Source organism: Oryctolagus cuniculus, chromosome 11, assembly GCF_051225735.1.
Source record: "Oryctolagus cuniculus isolate XC-2025 breed Fujian yellow rabbit chromosome 11, ASM5122573v1, whole genome shotgun sequence".
In the NCBI taxonomy this organism is placed as follows: Eukaryota; Metazoa; Chordata; class Mammalia; order Lagomorpha; family Leporidae; genus Oryctolagus; species Oryctolagus cuniculus.
The window spans coordinates 104679863-104702088 of record NC_142877.1 but is presented as its reverse complement, the minus strand read 5'-3'; the positions used below and the strand labels follow the sequence as shown (position 1 = coordinate 104702088).

The window sequence follows — 22226 nt, the reverse complement described above, 5'->3', positions numbered from 1 at the left end:
AAACTTCAATATAAAATTATAGTCAGTGAATATAAAAATAAGATAGCACATTATACTGAGACTTTTCTACCATAAAAATCTTGTGGGCTATATTAGTTCCCACACCTCTGAAAACTAATATAAATGAAATGTATTCCTATAAGTGAAAATTCTCCGGAGTTTTTTAAAGCAACTGGTTATAATGCTAAATGTAACATAGAATATATTCTATACCCTACATAGAATCTGTCATAAAACCTATATATAATATATGCTATGTTGTATTCTATATGTATAATATGAAACACTAAATTAGCAAACATATACATATACATAGAATAGTAAATTAATTTAAAGGTGTAAATCCCTTAATTACCATTTCTTTAGATGAGTTTTTGCACTAGGCTCTGTTTATAGATGGACTATATCACAGACTATTTTAATAGTCCCTTGACTTGATACATTCTCACTATGCTATACACAAACTAACACTACACTGAAATTAATATTCCTTTAGTTAATGAGAATATCAAGAAACAGAAATATGTTGTATATGATAAATATATAATATCATATAATATATGATAAATAATCAAGCAGTCCTCAACAAATAAAGCAGAGTAAACACAGAATGTGATGATGTCTTCTCTCCTTGCTTGCCTGGCTAACTCACTTCTCCCTGCACCATCCTACTCAGAGCGTTTGCCAAATGGCTCAGATTTTTGCATGAAGAGCAATAATGAAATGATTTTCTTTAACTTCGGTCTACACACAAGATCTTACAGGGCATACCTTTCACCTCCAGTTTGCATTCGATCTCCACTGTCCCAAGGTCATTGACTGCTTTGCAGCAATACGTGCCCCCATCATAGGGACTAGGCTTGCGAATCTCCAGAGTACAGACCCCCTGGTTGCTGAACATCCTGTATCTTGGATCATCCACAATGGCAACTTTGTTTTTCATCCAGGTTATTTTGGGCTACAGTTAGGATTGAAGAAAGTTAGGTCAAAACGTGTCTGTACTTGGCATATTAATAGACCGCCAAAGCCAGCCACGGAATTTTAAAGCGTGGCTTGGAAAGAAAGCACATCTATGAAGAATAGACATCGACTTGAGCACTGTTTGTGTCAAATTGAACTCCACTTAGCACTTGGCAAGAAAGCAATTCTGAAGAGCAGTTCTGAAGAAGAAAGCCAGATTTGTTCAGGGGACAGTTTCAGGGCAAAATTCCCAAAAGGAGTCAGTTGCATTTCAATTTGATCTACACAGGTACAAATGTTCAATTATAAAGTCACAAGTTCGGGCCGACGCCGTGGCTCACTAGGCTAATCCTCCGCCTTGCGGCGCCGGCACACCAGGTTCTAGTCCCGGTCGGGGCGCCGGATTCTGTCCCGGTTGCCCCTCTTCCAGGCCAGCTCTCTGCCGTGGCCAGGGAGTGCAGTGGAGGATGGCCAAAGTGCTTGGGCCCTGCACCCCATGGGAGACCAGGAGAAGCACCTGGCTCCTGCCATCAGATCAGCGCGGTGCGCCGGCCAGTGCGGCCGCGGTGGCCATTGGAGGGTGAACCAATGGCAAAGGAAGACCTTTCTCTCTGTCTCTCTCTCTCTCACTGTCCACTCTGCCTGTCAAAAAAAAAAAAAAAAAAAAAGTCACAAGTTCCAAGCAGCTAAGGTACAGCATGGGTGGTGATGGATGTGTTAATTAAATTGTTCAGTACACAACATACATGTATCATCATGTTGCATATATCAAACCTATACAATATTTGTCAATTAATTATTTTCAAAATAAAAAAAAGCCTGTAGGTCCATGCTGTTAACATATCCTAGAGCCTGTATATTGCTGAGCGTCTTTTTTTTTTTTTTTTAACATTTATTTTATTTATTTGAAAGGGTTAGAGAGAGAGGTAGAGACAGAGAGAGAGGTAGGTCTTCCAACCGCTGGTTCACTCCCAAGATGGCTGCAACGGCTGGAGCTGCGCTGATCTGAAGCCAGGAGCCAGGAGCTTCCTCTGGGTCTCCCACACAGGTGCAGGGGCCCAAGGACTTGGGCCATTCTCTACTGCTTTTCCAAGCCATAGCAGAGAGCTGGATCGGAAGAGGGGCAGCCGGGACTAGAACTGGTGCCCCTATGGGATGCTGGTGTTTCAGGCCAGGGCATTACCTGCTGCGCCACAGCACCACCCTGAGTGTCTTTTAGAAAGTCCCCACGAAGTGTCATGACCATCTATCTGTTTTTTCCACTTCTTTTCCTAACAATCTTTCCTAATTCTTTATGGGCTACATATGCCCCCCTATTACTTAATCTCGCCTCTGACCTCTCTGTTAATCATCAGGAGGGAATGAGTCTTATAATTAAAGGTAAATCATGACCTCACTCTCCTAGGAACTGGATTCCATTCTCCTTGGCCTCTGAACTACACCACCGGCCCTTCTCCTGTAACTATATACCCTCCACGTTCACTAGTCTACCTCCTCTATTATTTTGTCTTTCTCGGAACCCAAAGATGGCAGCTTTTCTGTCTTCTTCACACAGTCTTCTTCCTTCTTTCTCCTTTCAAATGGGAGTGTTCCCTGAAGCTCACACCTTGGTCCTTGGCTTTTCACCCTCTTTGTTCAATGATATTCCTTTCTAGGGCTTTGGCTTCAAGGTGTGGAAAGTCGCGCCTTTGTGTCTGGGACTCCTAGATTGAGAATAACAGCCTGGCCTTTTCTCCCAAGCGCTGTGAACTTCTCCATCTGAAAACTTATCCTTTCCCCTGGGATGGACCAACATCACTTCCAGTTAAACATTAACACCATCTTCCTGCCATCCTCAGTCTGGCTTCTCCCTTTGATGTCCTTATTTATGTTCAAAGTATATACTGAAAAAAATACCACTGTTTGCAACTTTTCAAAATTCTAGGGGAATTTCCCTCAGTGTTGCTCATGGATATGTATCTCAATTGGCAAATTCATTTATTCAACAACATGAAATGCCAACAACATAAAACCTTAAAAGTTTTCTAGACCTCTTTTATTAGATGCAATCTCTCCCTTCTAAGCCCTCTGTGCCCATATTAAAGCACATTTTATGAGGCCAGTATTGTGACCCAGAATGTTAAGCTGCCTTTTGTAACGCTGGCATCCCATGTTGGAATGCTGGTTCAAATCCCGAGTTCTCTACTTCCAGTCCAACTCCTTGCTAATGTGCCTGGTAAGGCAGCAGAAGATGGCCCAAGTACTTAGATCCCTACCATCCATGTGAGAGACTAGGGTGGAGTTCCTGGTTCTTGCCTTCAGCCTGGCCCAGCACCAGCCATTGTGGTCATTTGGGTAGTGAACAGTGGATGGATGATCTTTCTCTCTCTTTCACTCCCTGTCCCCAGTCCCGTCACTCTGCCTTTCAAGTAAGTAAACAAATCATTTTTAAAAGCATATTTTATATTCTGCCTTGCCTTAGAGGATAATTCCTGTTTAATCTATTATAGAACTCTTGAACCAACATTGTCATGTAATTTTCCAGGTGAAGCAACCAATATTAATTATATCTCATTACTTCTCACCTCAATTCTTTTAAAAAATACCATTGTCCATTATGCAAGGGAGATGGGGGGACAGCACTGTGGTGAGCAGGTAAAGTAGCTGCCTGAAGCGCCAGCATCCCATAGGGGCGTCAGTTCGAGTCCTGGCTGCTCCACTTCCAATCTAGCTCTCTGCTATGGCCTGGGAAAGCAGTAGAAGATGGCCCAAGTCCTTTGGCCCCTGCCCCGACTTGGGAGACCTGGAAGAAGCTTCTGGCTCCTGGCTTCAGATCATCCCAGCTCCAGCAGTTGCAGCCATTTGGAGAGTGAACCAGCAGATGGAAGACCTCTCTCTCTCTCTCTCTCTCTTCCTCTCTCTCTCTCTGCCTCTGCCTCTCTGTAACTCTGCCTTTCAAATAATAAAATAAATAAATCTTAAAAAGAGAGAGAGAGAGAGATCGGTTCCAGAACACCTATAAATACCAAAATCAGTTGACACTCAAGTCCCTTACATAAAAATGGTATCGTATTTGCATATAACCTATGTACCTCCCCCTGTATACTTCAAATCATGTATGTACCTCCTCCTATATACATTAAATTATGTATAAATAATTTACAATATCCAATGCAATGTAAATGTTATGTCAATAATTATTATACCATATTGTTTAGGGAATAATGACAAGAAAAAATAAGTCTGTACAGTATGGACACCTTTTTTTCACTCCACGGTTGATTGGGTCCACAGGTGCAGAACCCACGAATAGAGGGGGCCAACTGTAGATGGCTTGCTTAGTCCTTAAAAGGTATCCTCCAGTCAGTGAAGAAATGTAAGCATTTTTTACTACTGCATCTGAATACTGTACCTAATTACCCTCCACTCCACCTATCCCAGAAAGACAAAAATAGCAGTTGAAAGTTTGTTTATATTACTTCCAACTGTGATGTGGCAACTAGAAAAGAGGGACTTTGTGGTCAATTCTTAAATGTAACTAACGTGACAGAGAAACCTCACCTTAGGATTTCCTCTTACGCTGCAGTTCAGGGTGGCATTGTAACCAGCTATTGCATAGGTGTTAACCAAAGGCTGAGTAAACATGGGTGCCTCTGTGAAATCAAAGTCTTCATACACTGGGTTTTTGTAGATTTTACCTTAAAAACAAACATTAAAATGTTAAAATATACAAATTTGACTTGAGAATATATTCCTTTTGGCATACTTTACTCACGATTAGAGCTTCCCTGAGTGGGGCAGACCTTTGGCTGAATGGCTAAGCCACTAGCTGCGGTGCCCCAATCCATACCCAAGTGCCTAGGTCCATGCCCTGGCCCTGCTTCTTGCTAATGCCCACTTGGGAGGAAGCAAGAGATACCTCAAGTAGTTGAGTCCCTGCCACCCAAGTGGGAGACCAGGATTCAGTTTTTGACTCTCAACTTCAACCTGGCCCGGTCCTGGATGTTATGGGCATTTGGGGAGTGAACCAGTATTGACTCTCTTTGCCTCTCAAATAAATAAATATTTTTTAAAATGTCCCAGAACTTAGCAAATCCTGTAAAAACATGAGTGAATGCCATACGGCATACACTCTAAAGGGAACAAATGCACAGCCAATCATACAGTGAACAGAAAGCCAGAGTAGTCATCTAACACTAAAACATTGAAAATGCTTTGTTGTCATCATAAGTATTTTTATGAGAAATCTGTCCCAATGTGAACATCACATGAAAGAGCTTTAAGGAAGGGAGTGATTTACTATGAAATGAAAGGATATGAGTACAATTAAGCATCTGCTTTCTTCATAGAGTGGCTCTTGTGTGTAGCTGCATTGAAAGCATCCAAGAATAGAAGTAATAAATACTCAAGAATTGCAGGTCTTCTTTATCCTATCCCTGAGACTTTAGCCATTTATACATCCATGGCCCAGACGTTGCAATTAATTAAAGTGAATACTTGTAAATGATATAATTTCACTTGAAAAATTTTACTTGTAAAATTAAAATTCTACGTGAATGATACCACAGTTGTACAATGTGTGTTCAGCATCTTTTTGCTCCTTTCACCACATCTCTTCTGTCTTCTCTCTTGAGTAATTGTCAACCTGGGTTCCCAAATGTCAGTCCACTTCCAACTCACCATCCTTAGCGATCACAGCGCTCTCCTTAGTCATTGTTGCATCTTCACTGAGGCCACACATATTTTCAGCAAAGACTCGGAAATAATATTCATTCCCTATGACCAGTTCAGTAATGGTGGCACTTGTTCGGTGATAATGCTCAATGACAGTGAACCATTCCTGAAAGAATAAAATAGAAAATTCAGGAAAATCACTTAAAAATATACAGCTTTTCCAACTGTTGATCTGAATAAATAAGAACGTTTCATTAATAAAAAGAAAAATAAGAACTCATTTTTATATTGAAGGTAATAACAATTTGCATTTAATGTAATGCTCCACAATTTATTTATACTTAGCTATGTGATTTAATCTTTATTTACACATTAGATTCATATACCCTAGATATCATCTACTATATTTATATTTTCTTCATAATTGTATGTGGTTGTTATCTATTTATCTACCTACCTACCTATTTGCCCATTTTGGGGGAAGACAAAGTATAATTACAGAATTTTGGTGTAAACTCCTTTATTTTGAGGAAAAGATGAAGCTAAATCACTAGAGGAAAAAGTGTCCAGTAAGTTTGCCTACTACTATTAACTTAGGTTCTTTCAGATCTTCTTAGGCCTTACACTCTCCGTCTGTCTCCCCTCCCACCATTCTTCCTCCATCTCTTTGGTCACACTATCACTTTTATCTAGTGACATTTCCACACAGTACTTGCTACATTTAATTACATTATATATTTACTATTTTTTATTTGTTTACTGTCTACCTCTTCCACTGGAATGGATACGCCATTATATACCAGGACACATGCCTAACTTTTCTTCTCACACTTGTAACCTAGGTGCCTATTACAGCACATGGCATGCAGTAGATTCTGTGCATAAAACAAATATTTATTGAATACTCAACAAATGAGTAAAGTTACATTAAATTTTTTTTTCAATTTGTTTCCTAATTATACTAAAAAATACAGTGGTTTCAAAGGCTATCTTGCAGCCAGTAGAAAACCACATTGCATCACTTGTTTCTAGTTCCATTAATTGAAAATTACATTTTCTGACAAAAAGACACTTCATAAAAGAAAAATATTTTCCTTGAAATGCTTAGAAGCCATCATTATTTATGAATTTTAGGCACCAGACACTTTATGCTTTATCTCTTTCTCCTTGTATAGAATGTTTTTTGATTTAAAGATTTATTTATTTTAAAGTCAGAGTTACAAACAGAGGGAGAGACAGAGAGAAGAGAGGTGTGTGTGTGAGTGTGTGTGTGAGAGAGAGAGAGAGAGAGAGAGAGAGAGATTTTCCATCTGCTGGTTTACTCCCCAGATGGCCACAATGGTCAGCACTGGGCCAGGCTGAAGCCAGGAACCAGGAGATTCATCCAGTTCTCCCACTAGGGTTGTAGGGGCCCAAACACTTGGGTCATCTTGTGTTGCTTTTCATGGGTCAATAGTGAGTTGGATGGGAAGTAGAGCAGCCAGGACACCAACCAGCGTCCATATGGGTTGTTTTTTTCCCTTGTCTAGATTGTGAGTACCCCAAGATCAAGAGCTGTCTGTTTAACATGTTTCCATTCAGCAGCTAAAACAGTGCTCATCACACAGTAAAAGAGTGAAAAAATGAATGTTCACTCACACATAATGAAAAGAACGTTTATGGAAGGGATGAGTGATTATGAGACTTTAAATGAAAGACAGCATGGGTAGTCAAGTTGAGACAATGCTGTGGTGATCTGAGGACAGCACAGCAGAATGAGCACCTTCTGGTCTCTAGCCTGCCCCTGCTGGGTGCAGCAGAAACACATGATCATCCATCCCCAGGTGGACCTCTGTCACAGGAAGCAGCAGGGGAGTCCTGGCCCACCTGGAACCTGACTGGTTATCTAAGAAGACAATTGTTGGGTAAATATGATAGGGGTGCAAGAATATGAAGGTTGCATGAAGGACGTTTTATAAGAACTGTGGCACCCCGGATTCACTGCCAATATCTGGCCCAACTTCCAATGAAGTGAGCTTGTTGCTGAGGAAGTCCAACATGTTCAGATCTTTTCCTTGCAAAGTCGTCAGTCAGTCTAGCCCTCAGGCTGTCCAGGCTTAGATGAAAGACATGGCTTTAAACGCCAGATCTTGTTTTGCCATGTAATACCTACCCAGGGGGAAAAAGCCATGATAGAAATAGCTTACGGAAAGAAGAGGCTTAAATGCCTTCCTGTTACTTTAGACTCCCATTTCAGAGCATGTCCTTTTGTAATGTTAGGGATAGATCCTTTATCTTTACATTCAATAAAAAGTTCTCTGCAGATCCACTGCATCCATTTTGCTCCTAAAAAACGTAATTAGTGATGACCAAGACTTCCTGAGTATCTGTCCTGCCATGAATCCAGGGATTAGCAATCCTCCAATTTACCCTGGACAAGGCCAAGTGACCTTTGACTATAAAAATGAACTTTCAGAACAATTTCTAAAAGTTTTTCTTTTTCTTTTCTGTACTATCAACTTACTGTGATGTGGAGGATATAGAGTAAACAAAAATTGGGATGTGATCAAACAGGAAACAAAAAGAGAAGACTTCCCTTGTCAACCTTTTCATCTTCGATGAATCTGACTGTAATGTCATCAATGACCTAAGTGCAAATGTATAAAGACCTCATATCAGTGTAATTCAGAACAATGTTTTACCTTCCTATGAGAATGGAAAATAGTTCTATACCATTGTATGCATAAACATTTATTTATTCATTCATTTACTTTGAATGATTTAGATTTGACATCTAAAATCTGGTGATCTCCAGAAAGTTATTTAACCACTCTGATCCTTAGTTTAATAATTTATAAAATACAGTTTGTAATAATCCATACTGGCTGGATTGCTTCTTGAACACATTAAGTTCTTTCCCTCCTCAGGATCTTTGTAAATGCTATAATCTTTTAGGATCTTTCTTTTCTAATTGGTGTGGTTTTTTTTTTTTTTAAGACATATTAGACATAAGGCAACCCTATCCAACATTTATTTTACAAGGAGAAAGAGCTGCTTTGGTGTGAGTTTTAGTCATAATCTAAAATGAATAAATATTTGTTGAATTAATGAGTTTATTCAATTTTATTCCATATTGTGCCATATGCTTTATGTCATTTTTAGCTTCCTCAAAATGAAGCAAACTATTTGTGTTCCCATTTTGTAGATGAGGAAAATGGAGGTCAAAGAGGCTAAGTGGCTGGCCACATGCATGTGGTCTTCAGTGATATGATAATGCTGAGATTCAAGATCAACTCTGGTTCCAATGGCCCTGCCCTTTCTGCTATGCCACATCACTTCTTCATGACCTTCATGCAGACACGGAGACAGAGAGGACTTCATGCTTCCCCCATTGCATTACCTTTGATGAAATATGATTTTGTGGCTACTGCATCAGAGACCAGGCCTTACCATGCTCTTCTTGTCAGCCTTCTGGATCGTGTACCCTGTGATGGCAGCATTTCCATCATCCTTTGGTGGTGTCCAGGACAGAGCAACATTCTCTCCCCAGACGTCCTCAATCTTCACAAGTTGGGGTGGACCAGGACGGTCTATAGGATGAATCATGGCATCACTCGGAGGTCACTTTCCCTCCTAATCTTATTCCCTGTTATATGAGGACATTAAAATTGCCCTTCCTTGTGTCACAGAAAGTGGCTCTCTTCTACCCACTCCCTATCACAGAAGCTTCTGAGGTCCTGCACCTTCCATCAGAACAAAGTCAGGCCAGATCCAAGGGCACAGACTAGCCTCAATACTTCCTTTGATTTAACAAAAATCAAAAATGTTTAGCCAGTAGGAAAAGAGTGCATACTTTAAATGGTGCTAAGGGGAAATCTCCTACAGGAAGTTACCCCTGTAGTCAGAGAACCTCAAGTTTCAGTATAGTTGGTGAAATATAATAATAAAAATGATTGGAAATAAGGCTTCACCAGGCTCTGTTCTTAAACTTCTTTCTTGACATTGCAAAAAAATTAGAAAACAGTGTCCCTGGCCGGCGCCGTGGCTCAATAGGCTAATCCTCCACCTTGCGGCGCCGGCACACCGGGTTCAATTCCCGGTCAGGGCGCCGGATTCTGTCCCGGTTGCCCCTCTTCCAGGCCAGCTCTCTGCTATGGCCAGGGAGTGCAGTGGAGGATGGCCCAGGTGCTTGGGCCCTGCACCCCATGGGAGACCAGGAAAAGCACCTGGATCCTGGCTCCTGCCATCGGATCAGCGCGGTGCGCCGGCTGCAGCGGCGGCCATTGGAGGGTGAACCAACGGCAAAAGGAAGACCTTTCTCTCTCTGTCTCTCTATCTCACTGTCCACTCTGCCTGTCAAAAATAAAAAAATAAAAAATAAAAAAATAAAAAAATAATAAAAAAAAGAAAACAGTGTCCCTAAGGACAAAAGCAAGAATTAAGCATATTTACTCATTGTAAGTATCCAACTAGCTTTGAACGATCAATCAATCTGGTGTTATCTACTTAACTTTGTTTAAATTCATGTTTCTTACATTTAATAAAAATTCTTCACTCTCCATTGTAACTTTATTATTAGCAAATTTCAGGTGTACTAAAAAATGTATTAAACTACATCTAGAATTTACAATGTTTTTAAATGCAAGAATTCAACACAGGAAATAGTTTTATCATTGGGGAGTTGAGAAACTAAGAATAAGAGAACTGGACTTTAAACAGTACAGATGGATTTCACTAAAAAGTACTTACATTAATTTTCTTGACTATATATGCTTTAAATCTCCCATGATTAGTTCTTTCAGTCAGTGATAAGTTATTTTGAAACACTAACAAATATTAACAACTTATCTAGTTATTGACAACATCTATTTTTTAAAAAATATTTTTCTGAAGAGTCAGCCTAACAAGAACTTCTACTCCTGCCTTAACGACAACCACAGTTAGTTCCCACATGGCTTGAACAGAATATTCTAGTTCCTTCCTCCAAACCTACCAACAATCTGGATGTCAATGGACGCAGTTTCTGTGTATTTTTCCACTTTGACCTGCAGATCGTATTTCCCAGAGTGGCTCCTCTCTGCTTTTCTGATAAATATGATTGTATCAGTCTCAGAATTGCGGATATTAATTTGATTCTTATCAATTTCTGCACCATCCTTCTTCCAGGTTAATTCTGGTCTTGGTTTTCCCTAAAAAGAAAGACAGAAAAAAGCAGGGGAAAGAAATCATACTGTGTCAAGATTTTTTTTCTTTTCAGTGTTACAAAAAAATGTCAATGGCTTAAACTCATTCCAGACAAAGTTAGAAAACATCACTGTTTTAGTCTGCAGGGGTGGGGAGTGGCTATACTAGTAGAGCTACTGACTATCGGTTGCATTCTTGTGCAAGTACTACATTAGATCTGTGACATTTAGTTAAATGATTTGCCCAAGGCCTTGCAACTAAGTAAGTACTGGAACCAGAGATCTCATAGCTGAGGCGCCGCACCAAAGCCTCCACAACACATGATAATGGTTAAGAACATGGGTTATGGGGCCCTGGAATCTGTATTTGGATCCTGACCACTTAGTAGGTTTTGTGACCTTGGGCAAGTTACTTAAACTCTCTGCCTTGGTTTCCCAATCTATAAATCAGGAACAATGGTAGGGCCTTACTCACAGAATAATTACAAGTATAATGATTAAAATCTTGAGAAAGCTGCTACATATTACATAAGTGTTTCATTAATATCATATAAATGCTAGTGATTATTATCCCACTGCACTGTGATGCTCATTCCTGACTTGTCTAGAATTCTCTCTCTGCTCTCTCAAGCTTCTGTCACTATTCTTTAAGAGAAAACTTCAAGAAATCATAACCTCATTCATAGACAGATTTCAGTTTCTATTACAAAGGAAGCTTCTAGAATTCCTAGGCACCCAGGCTCACTCCCACAGACAGGAACCAAACATTAATTCAGTAACTCAATAAGACACACCTTACCCATATGCTCCCAATGTGCCTTGTGGCTAAGGTGTGATAACTTACACATTAAACACTTGTCTGCAGAGCTTGAAGAGTGGTTGGGGGTACTCAGACTTGCACATGGGAAGCATAGAACAACATTATTAAAGATAGGGAAAAAGAGTTCCAGGTCCTATGTCCTTAAATGTGCAATGTTATTATCTATTGGGGTGGGGAGATTCTCTAGTAACACATGGAGTGGAAAAAAGCACTGTATTGTGAGGGGACTTGGACCTTGTTCGTGACACTACTTTTTACTTGCTGTATGACCCTGGGTAAGCCATTTAACTTGTTAGACTGTCAGTTTCTTCCCTTCCCAAGTGGGATAAAAAAAATCTGCCCTTCCTACCTCACAGGGTGTTTCTGAAGGTCAATTGAGAAAGTGTTTGAGAACTCTAGGTGCCACACAAATACACAAACATGACACAGTGGTCTCATCACCTCTTTCCTGGTGGCTGAGTGGTTCCTGGGATGCCAGACCTATGAGCTCCCTAAGCTCAAGCTCTTTCCTCTCCCAGACTCAGTGACAGAACTGAATACACAGATGACCAATATGTGGGACCTGGGATTTGCCTTGGTGGTAAGGATGATATAGAAACTAGGGGGCTGACTCAGAAGCCTCAATTCAGGTCTGGAGCTGGGGCTGGACTTTCATTCTGATTTCATGCACTGAGGCCTGGCCCGCAAGTGCAATAGCAGGGGCATAAACTGGTTGTCCCTTTAGCTTTGTTTCCACTGGAGCCTGAGTTTGAATAGAATTGTGTGTGTGTGTGTGTGTGTGTGTGTGTGTGTGTGTATACAGGTGTCCAAATATGTGCAGAGACCTAAAGTCTACTTCTAAGACCATACTGGTATAATGCAATAGCATGACCTACAAGAAAATTAAAATTTTATTTCTCCAGTTGCACTAGATATTAATTGCATATCTCAAGTGCTCAATAGCAACATGCGACTAACGGTTACCATATTGGATAGTGCACATATAGAGCAATCCCATCATCACAGAAAGTTCTATTGAACAGACTGTCCAGAGGCATAAAACGAGTCAGATGACTAAGAAGCAGGGTGTGTTTGTGTGTGTACATGAGATCAAAATTGATTATTTTAAGTGACATTGAGCTTATCCTATGAACAACAGATTCTTTTTGCTAGAGTAATACTTTAATAATGTTCATGTATTTTGGTTAGTAGCATCAAGATTTCAAATTTTATTTAATCCTCTTATGGTAATTTTGTTTAGTCTGGGGTCATTTCAGGCACCAAGCACACATTATTTCATTAATAGCCTCAATTAAAAATGACCACTTTTAGATATAAAGGACCAGAAAGAATCTTCAAGTATTTATCTTCATTTATCTTCTAGATGTTTCCTCCCTGCCTTATCATAGTCTCTGAGCTTTAGGCAAGACTAGATCTCATTTGTCTTATGGAGAAGGAAAATACATGATAGCTTTACTGATTTTTCTATTTCCATAGCAATAGATTCTTTAATCATTTCCTGAATGCCTTCTATCAGTTATCAATTCCCCATCAGAAGAATCCCTGTATCATGATGAACTTACGTGGTAGATCCCCCTCCTCTGCCTCTGAAATACCCAGCACTGAATAGAGAAAAGGAGAGGCCTTGAATTATTACCTGGAAAGGGATAACCAGATTGACAGCTTCTCCAACTCTGCGGATGTAGGTTTGCTTCAGGTGCCTCGGGATGCGAATCTTTGGAGGCTCTGGGTGAGAGTAAAATAGCACAATTTGTTGTCAGTATAGTATCCTGGAAATAGTCTTACATAAGCATGAAGACATTATGCTCACTGGCATATACTTGTGATCATGTCTCTGTAGTAATAGTCTTAGATGTGCCACTAAAGGATTATATATAGCAACTTTAGTTTAAAATGTTTTCTGCCAGCAGAGCTGTTTTAGCAGTTTGGCTCAACAAAAATTATCCTTGACCCTCCTGCCTTTATTGTAACTTTATAGAAAGATTTTTCTAGACACCAGATTGTCTCTTGGGACCTAGTCTATATTTGTCAAAGTTTCTAGCAGCAAGTACATTCCCAAATGAACATGCCAAAATGTTCTAAAGGCACCGCTTTTGCTGGTTGTCCGGCCTTATGGATAATTCTGTTGTATTTTGATAGTCACCTTCTCTTTGTAAGGCTGTGGTGAAGTATACATGAGGCAGCCCTAGCCCACTGTATATTAACACTGGTTAATTAAATGCCATGAAGATACTAGAACATGATGCTGCAAAGCCATAAGGAGCAAGGGGCCAAAGGGCTCACAGGGATGAAGTGGGTCTTTTTGCCAGAGGGTTTCATTTGAGATACACACTGGGCTAAATGCTTTCCGTGAATAATGTAAACTTGTTAGTCCCTTCTGAAGTACGTTCTGTTTTTACATCATAAGGAAACTGAAGCATGGGAAGTTAAATAACTTGCCCCAATGACACAGCCAGGCTTAGAATCTGGAGTCAGGCTTAAGTGCTATGGTTAGAAGCATGGATAATAGAGTCAGGGAGATGTGGCTTTGGGTCCTGGCTTAAATACTAGATGTGGTCTCAGTCTCCTCTTTGTGTAAAATGGAGATGACAGCAGGATATCTAAGTCTAATTCCTATGGTTATTAATGAGGATAAAACAAAGTCATCCATGTAAGGAATTTAGTGTAATAGCTGAGAAAATTAGCAGGTACCCAGCAAGCTTTAGGGGATGATGATGGTGATGATGGAGATGGTTGAACGATAGGGTTGGAAAGGAGCTTGGAGACCCTCTAACTCTTTGATTTTATTAATGAGGAGATCCAATAAATTAAGCCATAGTAATGACAAAAGCTACCATGTACTGAGGGATTATTATGGGGTTAGCACTCTGTTAAGCAAGTAACATGGATTAATTTATTCAGTTCTCACAACCTCTTGATTTAGTATTATTATCTCTGTGTTTCAGCTGAAGACATTAAGGTTTAGAAAGATCAAATCTCTTGCCCAAGATCATACAGCTAATAAATTACAGACACAGGATTAAATTTATATAGAGTTTCTCCAGAAAATACTAAGAAAATGTACCTGCTCTGAGCTTTCTTTCAAATACCCATTTATTCACATAACCACATATCCATACATACCTACTCCTATCCATTGGTCCACCCATTCATCCATTTATCTATCCATCCATATGTCTATCCATTCCCTAACTCACTCCCAGGTTTCAGGAAGTCACACCACCAGCTTCTGGCCAGCAATACATCATGATTCACATTCCAGATAGCCAAACCCTCAGTTCAACATTTTTCCTCCCTGGAGTTGTGGTTCTCAAACTTTTTGGTCTCAGTACTCCACTACAGACCCTAAAATTATCACAGACCTCAAAAAGCTTTTGTTTCTGTTGGCTGTATATATTGCACATCAGATTTTTAGAAATGTTTTAGTTCTTTACTTAGAATACAAAATAATATATTAATTAAAAGATCATATTTTATCATTTAAAACATTTAGTGAGATGAGTTGCAATACTTCATATTTTGACAAATGTCTTTAATGTCTGACTTAATATAAGACAATTGGGTTGTTAAGTTCATTTTTGCCTTCAATACGTTGTGATGTGTTGTATTGGCTGAGGTATAGGAAGAACACCTGGCTTCACACAGATAAGAGGAATATTTCAATAGATTTCTCATAGGCAGGTATTGTGGCAAAGTGAGTTAAGCTGCTGCTTGAGATACCAGCATCCCATGTGGGAGTGATGGTTTGAGTCCCGGCTGCTCTGTTTTTGATCCACGTTCCAGCTAACGTGGCTGGGAAGGCAGTGGAAGTCTCTCCAAGTTCTTGGGCCCTTGCCAGCCAGCCATGTAGAAGACCCACATGGCGTTCCTGGCTCCTGGCTTCTGCCTGGTCCAGACTTCGCTGTTGTGGCTATTTGGGGAAAGAAACAGCAGATGGAAGGTCTCTCTCCCTTTACATCACTCTGCCTTTCAAACAATAAATATTCTAAAAAATAAAATAACTTTTCAGAAAATTGGGGATATGTCTTTTTTTAAAAAAACAGATTTATTTATTTATTTGAAAGGCAGAATCCAGAGGTAGACTCAGAGAAGAGAGAGAGAGAGAGAGAAAGAGAGAGGTCTTTCACCTGCTGGTTCACTCCCCAAATTGCCACAATGGCCAGAGCTGTGCCAATCTGAAGCCAGGAGCCGGGAGCGTCTTCCAGGTCTCCCAAGTGTGTGCAGGGTCCCAAGGACTTGGGCCATCTTCTACTGCTTTCCCAGGCCATAGCAGGATTGGAAGTGGAACAGCCAGGACTCAAACCAATGCCCATATGGGATGGTGGCAATGCAGGCGGTGGCTTTACCTGCTACGCCACAGTGCTGGCCCCAGTGGGTATGTCTTTGATAATGAGTTATAGTTCCTTAAAGGTTAGCTGCAATGTGAAGTCTGTAACCATTTAAGACCTTTTTCAAAGACTCTTACATTAAAATCTATTGATCTTTCTTGCATTTTTCCCATGCAAGATTTTTAACATGCAAGGGTCACTTAAAAAATGTTGGTCCACTCAATCTGGAAGACCAGACTGAGGTCCTGGATCCTGACTTCAGCCTATGCCTTGCTGCCGCAAGCTTTTGGGGGAGTAAACCAACAGATTGAAGGTATCTGTCTCTTTCTGCCTTTCAAATAAAATGAAAATAAATAAATGTTTTAAAAAAGAAAAAAATATAGACAAGGACGACATTGTAGTCATATCACCTTGAAGATGGTTTTGACCTTACAGACTCATTTGAGCCATTTGCTGTGTAGGGACTGTTTACACTGCTGTAGGTACATACCCTCCCCAGTGTAAATAGGCAGCCCAGCCAGAATTAGCTTTAGGAACCTATTGAAGTTAACTATCTGGTTCTCAAAAGCACTAAGTTAGAAATTCAAAGCTGACCTCCTCACTGCCTGAGAAGAGTTGCTTTGTTCATTTCTTTTTTTTATTTTATTTTATTTTTTTAGACAGGCAGAGTGGACAGTGAGAGAGAGAGAGAGAGAGAGAGAGACAGAGAAAAAGGTCTTCCTTTACTGTTGGTTCACCCTCCAATGGCCGCTGCGGCCGGTGCACTGCGCTGATCCAGAGCCAGGAGCCAGGTGCTTCTTCTGGTCTCCCGTGCGGTTGCAGGGCCCAAGGACTTGGACCATCTTCCACTGCACTCCAGGGCCACAGCAGAGAGCTAGACTGGAAGAGGGGCAACCGGGACAGAATCCAGTGCCCCGACTGGGACTAGAACCTGGTGTGCCGGCGCCGCAGGTGCAGGATTAGCCTACTAAACCAGGTGCCGGCCTTGTTCATTTCTAATGCCCAGGAAGCATTAATAAAATATCAAAGGAGTGACAACAAATCTTGCTGAGAAAAAAAAAATTAGAAAAAATAAAAGCAAACACTGTAAAATGGAGAATGACTTCTGAAAGCCTTGCCACCTACCTATGATTTGCTTCACAAGAATGGGCTGAGAATAGTACTTGGGCTCGCTGGCGCCCGCCTTATTTACTGCCTTCACGCGCACAAAGATCTTTGCATCTGTCGGCAGATCTGTGATGGTGAACTTGGTCTTGTCGATCAGATCTGTGTTCGCAACTATCCAATTGTCAGCTAAAATCCGTAAAAGAAAAAGAAAAGAAATCGAGAAAGAAGACATTAGTGAAAGAAATCATCTTAACCATCACAGTCAACTCAAAATTAGTATTTTACTCAAAATCAAATCATTTGAAAGGAACAGGATTATTGATCTGTGCTCAGACTATATGAGTGGGCATTTTTCATATATTTAAATGAAAAATGTCCTAAAATGACCACCATAAAAGCAGGAAGGGTAATCAGATTCATCTGTTCTGAAAAAAAAAAAAAACTTTATTCAAAATAACAGTATCCCAAAGAATAGTAACTAGCCCAATAATTTGTAGCAGTTTTATTCCAATTTTGTTTTGTAATGATTGATGTCATTATGGTTGTTAGTTATCCACATAAAGTTCAGAAAGACAGGAAATACTATATAAATGAGACATCATTTTTTTTTTTTTTTTTTTAAAGTTAAACCTCCGCCTGAAGCACCAGCATCCCATATGGGCACCTGTTCCTGTTCTGGCAGCTCCTCTTCCCATCCAGCTTGCTACTTAGAGACATCAATCTTTATAGTCAAATGCTCTCTGTATTTTACTTAGGGAGATTTATTATGAAGACACCAATATAAGCATAGAAAATGTGATCATATCTCCCTGCATTGATTAAGAAAAGAAGCTTACAGCTCATGAGCTGATGTCTCATAATGACTTGGTGTAATAATTTCTTCTCAACCAAAAATCTGCTTAAAAAAAATAAGTTTTAGGGCCAATGGTATAGAACAGCAGGTTAAGCTGCCACCTGTGACACTGGCATTCCATATTGGAGCACCTTTGAGTCCTGGCTGCTCCTCTTCTGATTCCGCTTCCTGCTAATGTACCTGGGAAAACAGCAGAAGTTGGCCCAAGTGCTTGGGCCTCTGCCACCCATGTGGGAGGCCAAGATGGAGTTATAGGCTCCTGGCTTCCACTTGGCCCAGCCCCAGCTATTGCAGTCATTTGGGGAGTGAACTAGCAGATGGAAGATTTCTGTCTGTCACTCTGCTTATCAGATAAATAAAATTAAAACTTAAAATATAAGCTCTTGTAGCTTTGTCTACAATATTGGGAACATCTAAACCTAGCATCTGAGCCTTATAGATTTTAGCTTTTAAAAACTATGATGCCTTATACTCAGAAGATCCCATACTACTAACTGTGCTCCCCTCCCCCTACTCTGGGGCTCTATAGTGTGCGGGCATAGGTGTACTTCATGAGCTGTCATGAACAGTTCCAGAAATGTTATTATACATTAAGAAAGTCTAAGAGCTTCACAGAATACTTTACCTGGCAGATCATACGCAGCCTCCCCATTTTCATCAGACTGTTTTGCTGATGTACCTTTGAGAATCCATCATTAAGATTAATTAAAGACACCCACTTTCACACAAGAAGAATATGGTATCAGCAGTCAGCATTCTCTGTTAGTAACATATGCAAAGTGTGCAAAGAGATTTGTCTTCAGAGCAGTGATGGAAGAGACCAAACAAGTTAGGGGGCACTCCTCAGGGAGGCACAGCCTGCTCTGAGCAGCCTGTGGGTTCTGCCTGGTGGCACCTGCCACAGAGAAGAGGAAGAAGAAAAGAGAATAGGAGAAGGGAGGGTGGGGCATTCCTTTCTGTGGGAAGAAGAGAGAGGGAGCATAGCAAGAGGCTGAAGAAAAAGGAGGCACAGGTCCTGGAGTCCACAGGGGAGCAGCAGACACTGGAACAGTCCACCCTTGTCCCTGTCCCTGCAACCCCAGCCTGGGAGGGTCCTCCTGGGTCTCCAGATAACACAGTGCTCCCGCAGGGGAGAGGGGGCACCCTCTTCACAGTCTGGGAGCACAGGCACTTGTGATCAGGCTGGCCTTGTCATAAAAGGGCTCTTGCTCTGGAGCAGAAATGGAGACTGCCCGGAAGGCTCAGGAGGCAGCCCTGGTTACCACTACGAAAACCATTAACCCTGTCTGAGTCACCACATTCCACGTGGGTGGCTCAAGGTGATTGGTCCTGGGAATACCCCACTATTTTGGGATGATAACTTTCTTGGTGCCAGGAGAGGAGCAGGGGAGGCGGACATGAGAGAGGCTCCTCTTCAAAATCTTTGCCTTTCATCTTCCACTCTATCATAGTATCAAGAAGAAGATGCAGGAAGCCAGAATTTTCTGGCAGCTGGAGGGCAGGTGTGTTAGGAAAATGGCGCAGTTTTATCTGTGGCGCAATCTACACCCTGACACCATCCTAGGCTCTAGCCCCCGCCGCCATTGCTGGAAGCCAGGTGGCCACATGTCCTGACCGCCAGTGTCAAAGCTCCGACCAGATCCTAATGGGATTCGCTGCTCCTACTTCCCTGCCCACCCTCCAGCAAAGTTTCAAAAGGACCAGCTTTTGAACATGTGGCTCTCTCTCCTCTCTCGCTCATGCTCTCTCTCTCTCGTTGTCTCTCTGCTCTATCTTGGCTTCTCTCTCACTCCCCTCTCTCCTCGCTCTCTCTCAGCTCCTCTTGTCTTCTCTCTTCTCTCATCTCCTATCTCTCCCTCTCTCACCCACTCTCTCCTCCCACTCTTGTCTCGGCTCCTCTCTGCTCTCTCTTCTCTCCTCGCTAGCTCCTCTCCTCTCTGTCTCTCTCTCTTACACCCTCCTTCTCTCTCTTTTTCCTTCCCCGCCCCTTCCCTCCGGCCTGCTGGGTTTTCCCCAATAAACCCTTTCCCTTACTCCAGTGTCTGGTGTGTTTTGTGGTGGCCTTACAAGATGGGTGACAAAGTATTACATATGACCTTGAAAAAGAGATACATCTTTAAGCAAATGGTCTATTGGGGAGCTATTGTGTTGGTATTTTCATAATCAAGAGACCATGGATGAGAAAGTAAAAATAGGAGACTTAAGAAAACATGTATGAGAGAATGAAGAAAACGGATAAAGAAGAAACCTCCAAGGGAAAACAGGGCAAAACAAGATCGAGGGGAACAAAAAAATCGCCTATAAGCTCACATTTGAGTCACTTCAATCAAGGGAAACAGGGAGAAAGTAAATGGGTGTAGGTGAGATGGGGAAGGAATGTGGCCGTTACTTAACAAACGAGGACAATTTTTAAGAGAGCAAAGAAAGACCCAGAGTGAAGGGAGAAAACAAAGTAGAGTAAATGCTGCAGGCATTAAAAAAAGAAAGAAAGGCAGAGTCAAAAACAACACACGATCTTGTAAAAGAAAGAATTTTCTCACAGAATAAAACCTGACATATCCAAAAAGCATTAAACACTACAGAAAATTAGTCTGGAAGACAACAGCCATTAAAAAGAGAATGAAGAATATGGCAGCCATAGAAAGAAAACAGGAACAGACTTCAAGAAGATATATACATTACAAATAACTCCCAAAGAAAGCTAATTCCAAAAAAAAAAAAAGTTACATGGCAAATATATACATAATAATGACTGTGTACATATACATATGTATATCTAGATATACATATGTATCTACACAGATCACACACAGAATTATGTAAAATACACTTCGTTGTATTTTATCTAAGGTGGGTAACATCAAAATGACAGCCATCTATCATTTTGCTGTATCTTCTTACTTTTTAAACCTATCAGAAAGAAAAGAGTAAAGAATTTGCTCTGTATCATACATACACAAAAGGTACGTGCTCAGTAGCCACATCACACATAAGATTGTCGACTGGGCAATATAAAAACAGAGTGGTGTGCTCATGCTACTTATAGAGGGAAAAATGGAATAAGCATAAACTATTCTTGTATTCTGACTTGCTCAAGAATTTACTTGTTGCATTAGTTAACCCTACTCGTCTCCCTCACTGCCTTAACCCTGGCAGCTTGCACATAACATCCTCATTGGGTTTTGGTTAGCGGCTTTCTAAACCCTGGAGAAAAATCAAGCATAGTACTCTGTGAGTAGAGTATGTGTCAAAGGAATTATTGAGCAACACCAGGATGCTTCATCCCCTCTCTCTTCCCAATCAGCAGCAAACATTTCCACGGGTGCCCCAATCCAGGGGCCTGGGATTTCCTTGTCCAGTTTTCTCTTCATAAAACGTTGCTTCTCCAGAGTTTTTCCTCCTGGAAGGTGCACTTGCAGTCATATTCCTGATTTCCAAATTGCCATCTGTACCTCTCCTTCCCTCACTTAGAGGATCCATGTTCAAGCCTGGGCTCCAAAGAATTTTCTTAGAGGTTAAGTCTTGGACTTCTATTTGTGGAATAGGAAGAAACTTCCCTTCCTTGGTGAACTGGTCACCTATTGCCAACCTCAAATGAAGCCACAGCAGGACAGTTTCATCCACTCATGTTCTAATGCTATCCCCTTCCAGTCATGGCAAAAAGAAAACTGAGAAACGCAACAGGTTTTCAGTTGGTTTCCCAAATTTTTGGTTTTCGGATACATCATTCTGGACCATATTTTCTTGTGTGTGTGTGTGTGTGTCTGTGTGTTTTCCTATTACTTTTACCAGTGATACTTGGGGACAGAGTGGGGAGTGGGGGGAGAAGTCTTATTTCTCTTCCTCCCTAAATTTAAATGGTGACATTTTTATATATCCAAGCCCTGAGATCAGTTAACAACCACGTGTTGAACATATTTCTTATACTATCTGGGATTTAATGCTGCTTCCTTTAAAACTAAGAGGTAGGGCCAGTGCTGTGGCGTAGCAGTTAAGCCGCCGCTTGTAGTGCTGGTATCCCATATGGGCACCGGTTCAATATCTGGCTGCTCCACTTCCGATCCAGCTCTCTACTATGGCCTGGGAAAGCAGTGGAAGATGGGAAACCTGGAAGATGCTCCTGGCTCCTGGCTTTGGATTGGCACAGCTCTGGCCGTTCCAGCCAATCGGGGAGTGAAGCAGCAGATGGAAGACCTCTCTCTCTCTACCTCTCCTTCTCTCTCTGTGTGACTCTGACTTTCAAATAAATAAATAAATCTTGAAACTAAAAAACTAAGAGGTATTTTTTTTTCCTTTAAGAAGGCAGGAAATGATCACTAGAAAGCCAAATATGTCATCTCTCA

The 22226-nt window shown here is 41.0% G+C and overlaps 1 protein-coding gene across 24 annotated transcripts in view; it reads right to left on the bottom strand.

Annotated features, from left to right (window-relative positions):
- The window catches only part of MYBPC1 (myosin binding protein C1), an 86112-nt gene that overhangs the window by 3996 nt on the left and 59890 nt on the right, over nucleotides 1-22226 (bottom strand). For 12 of the 24 annotated variants that reach the window (XM_051845801.3, XM_051845800.3, XM_051845805.3 and 9 more), the window contains 8 exons: nucleotides 18509-18562; nucleotides 17049-17216; nucleotides 13232-13320; nucleotides 10586-10781; nucleotides 9043-9182; nucleotides 5620-5779; nucleotides 4501-4637; nucleotides 772-958 (listed from right to left, as the gene is read on the bottom strand). In XM_051845801.3, coding sequence (XP_051701761.3) covers nucleotides 772-958; nucleotides 4501-4637; nucleotides 5620-5779; nucleotides 9043-9182; nucleotides 10586-10781; nucleotides 13232-13320; nucleotides 17049-17216; nucleotides 18509-18562 — 1131 coding nt within the window. The remainder of the gene's footprint in view (nucleotides 1-771; nucleotides 959-4500; nucleotides 4638-5619; nucleotides 5780-9042; nucleotides 9183-10585; nucleotides 10782-13231; nucleotides 13321-17048; nucleotides 17217-18508; nucleotides 18563-22226) is intronic. The other 12 variants (XM_070052757.2, XM_051845806.3, XM_070052762.2 and 9 more) reach the window with 1 other exon arrangement.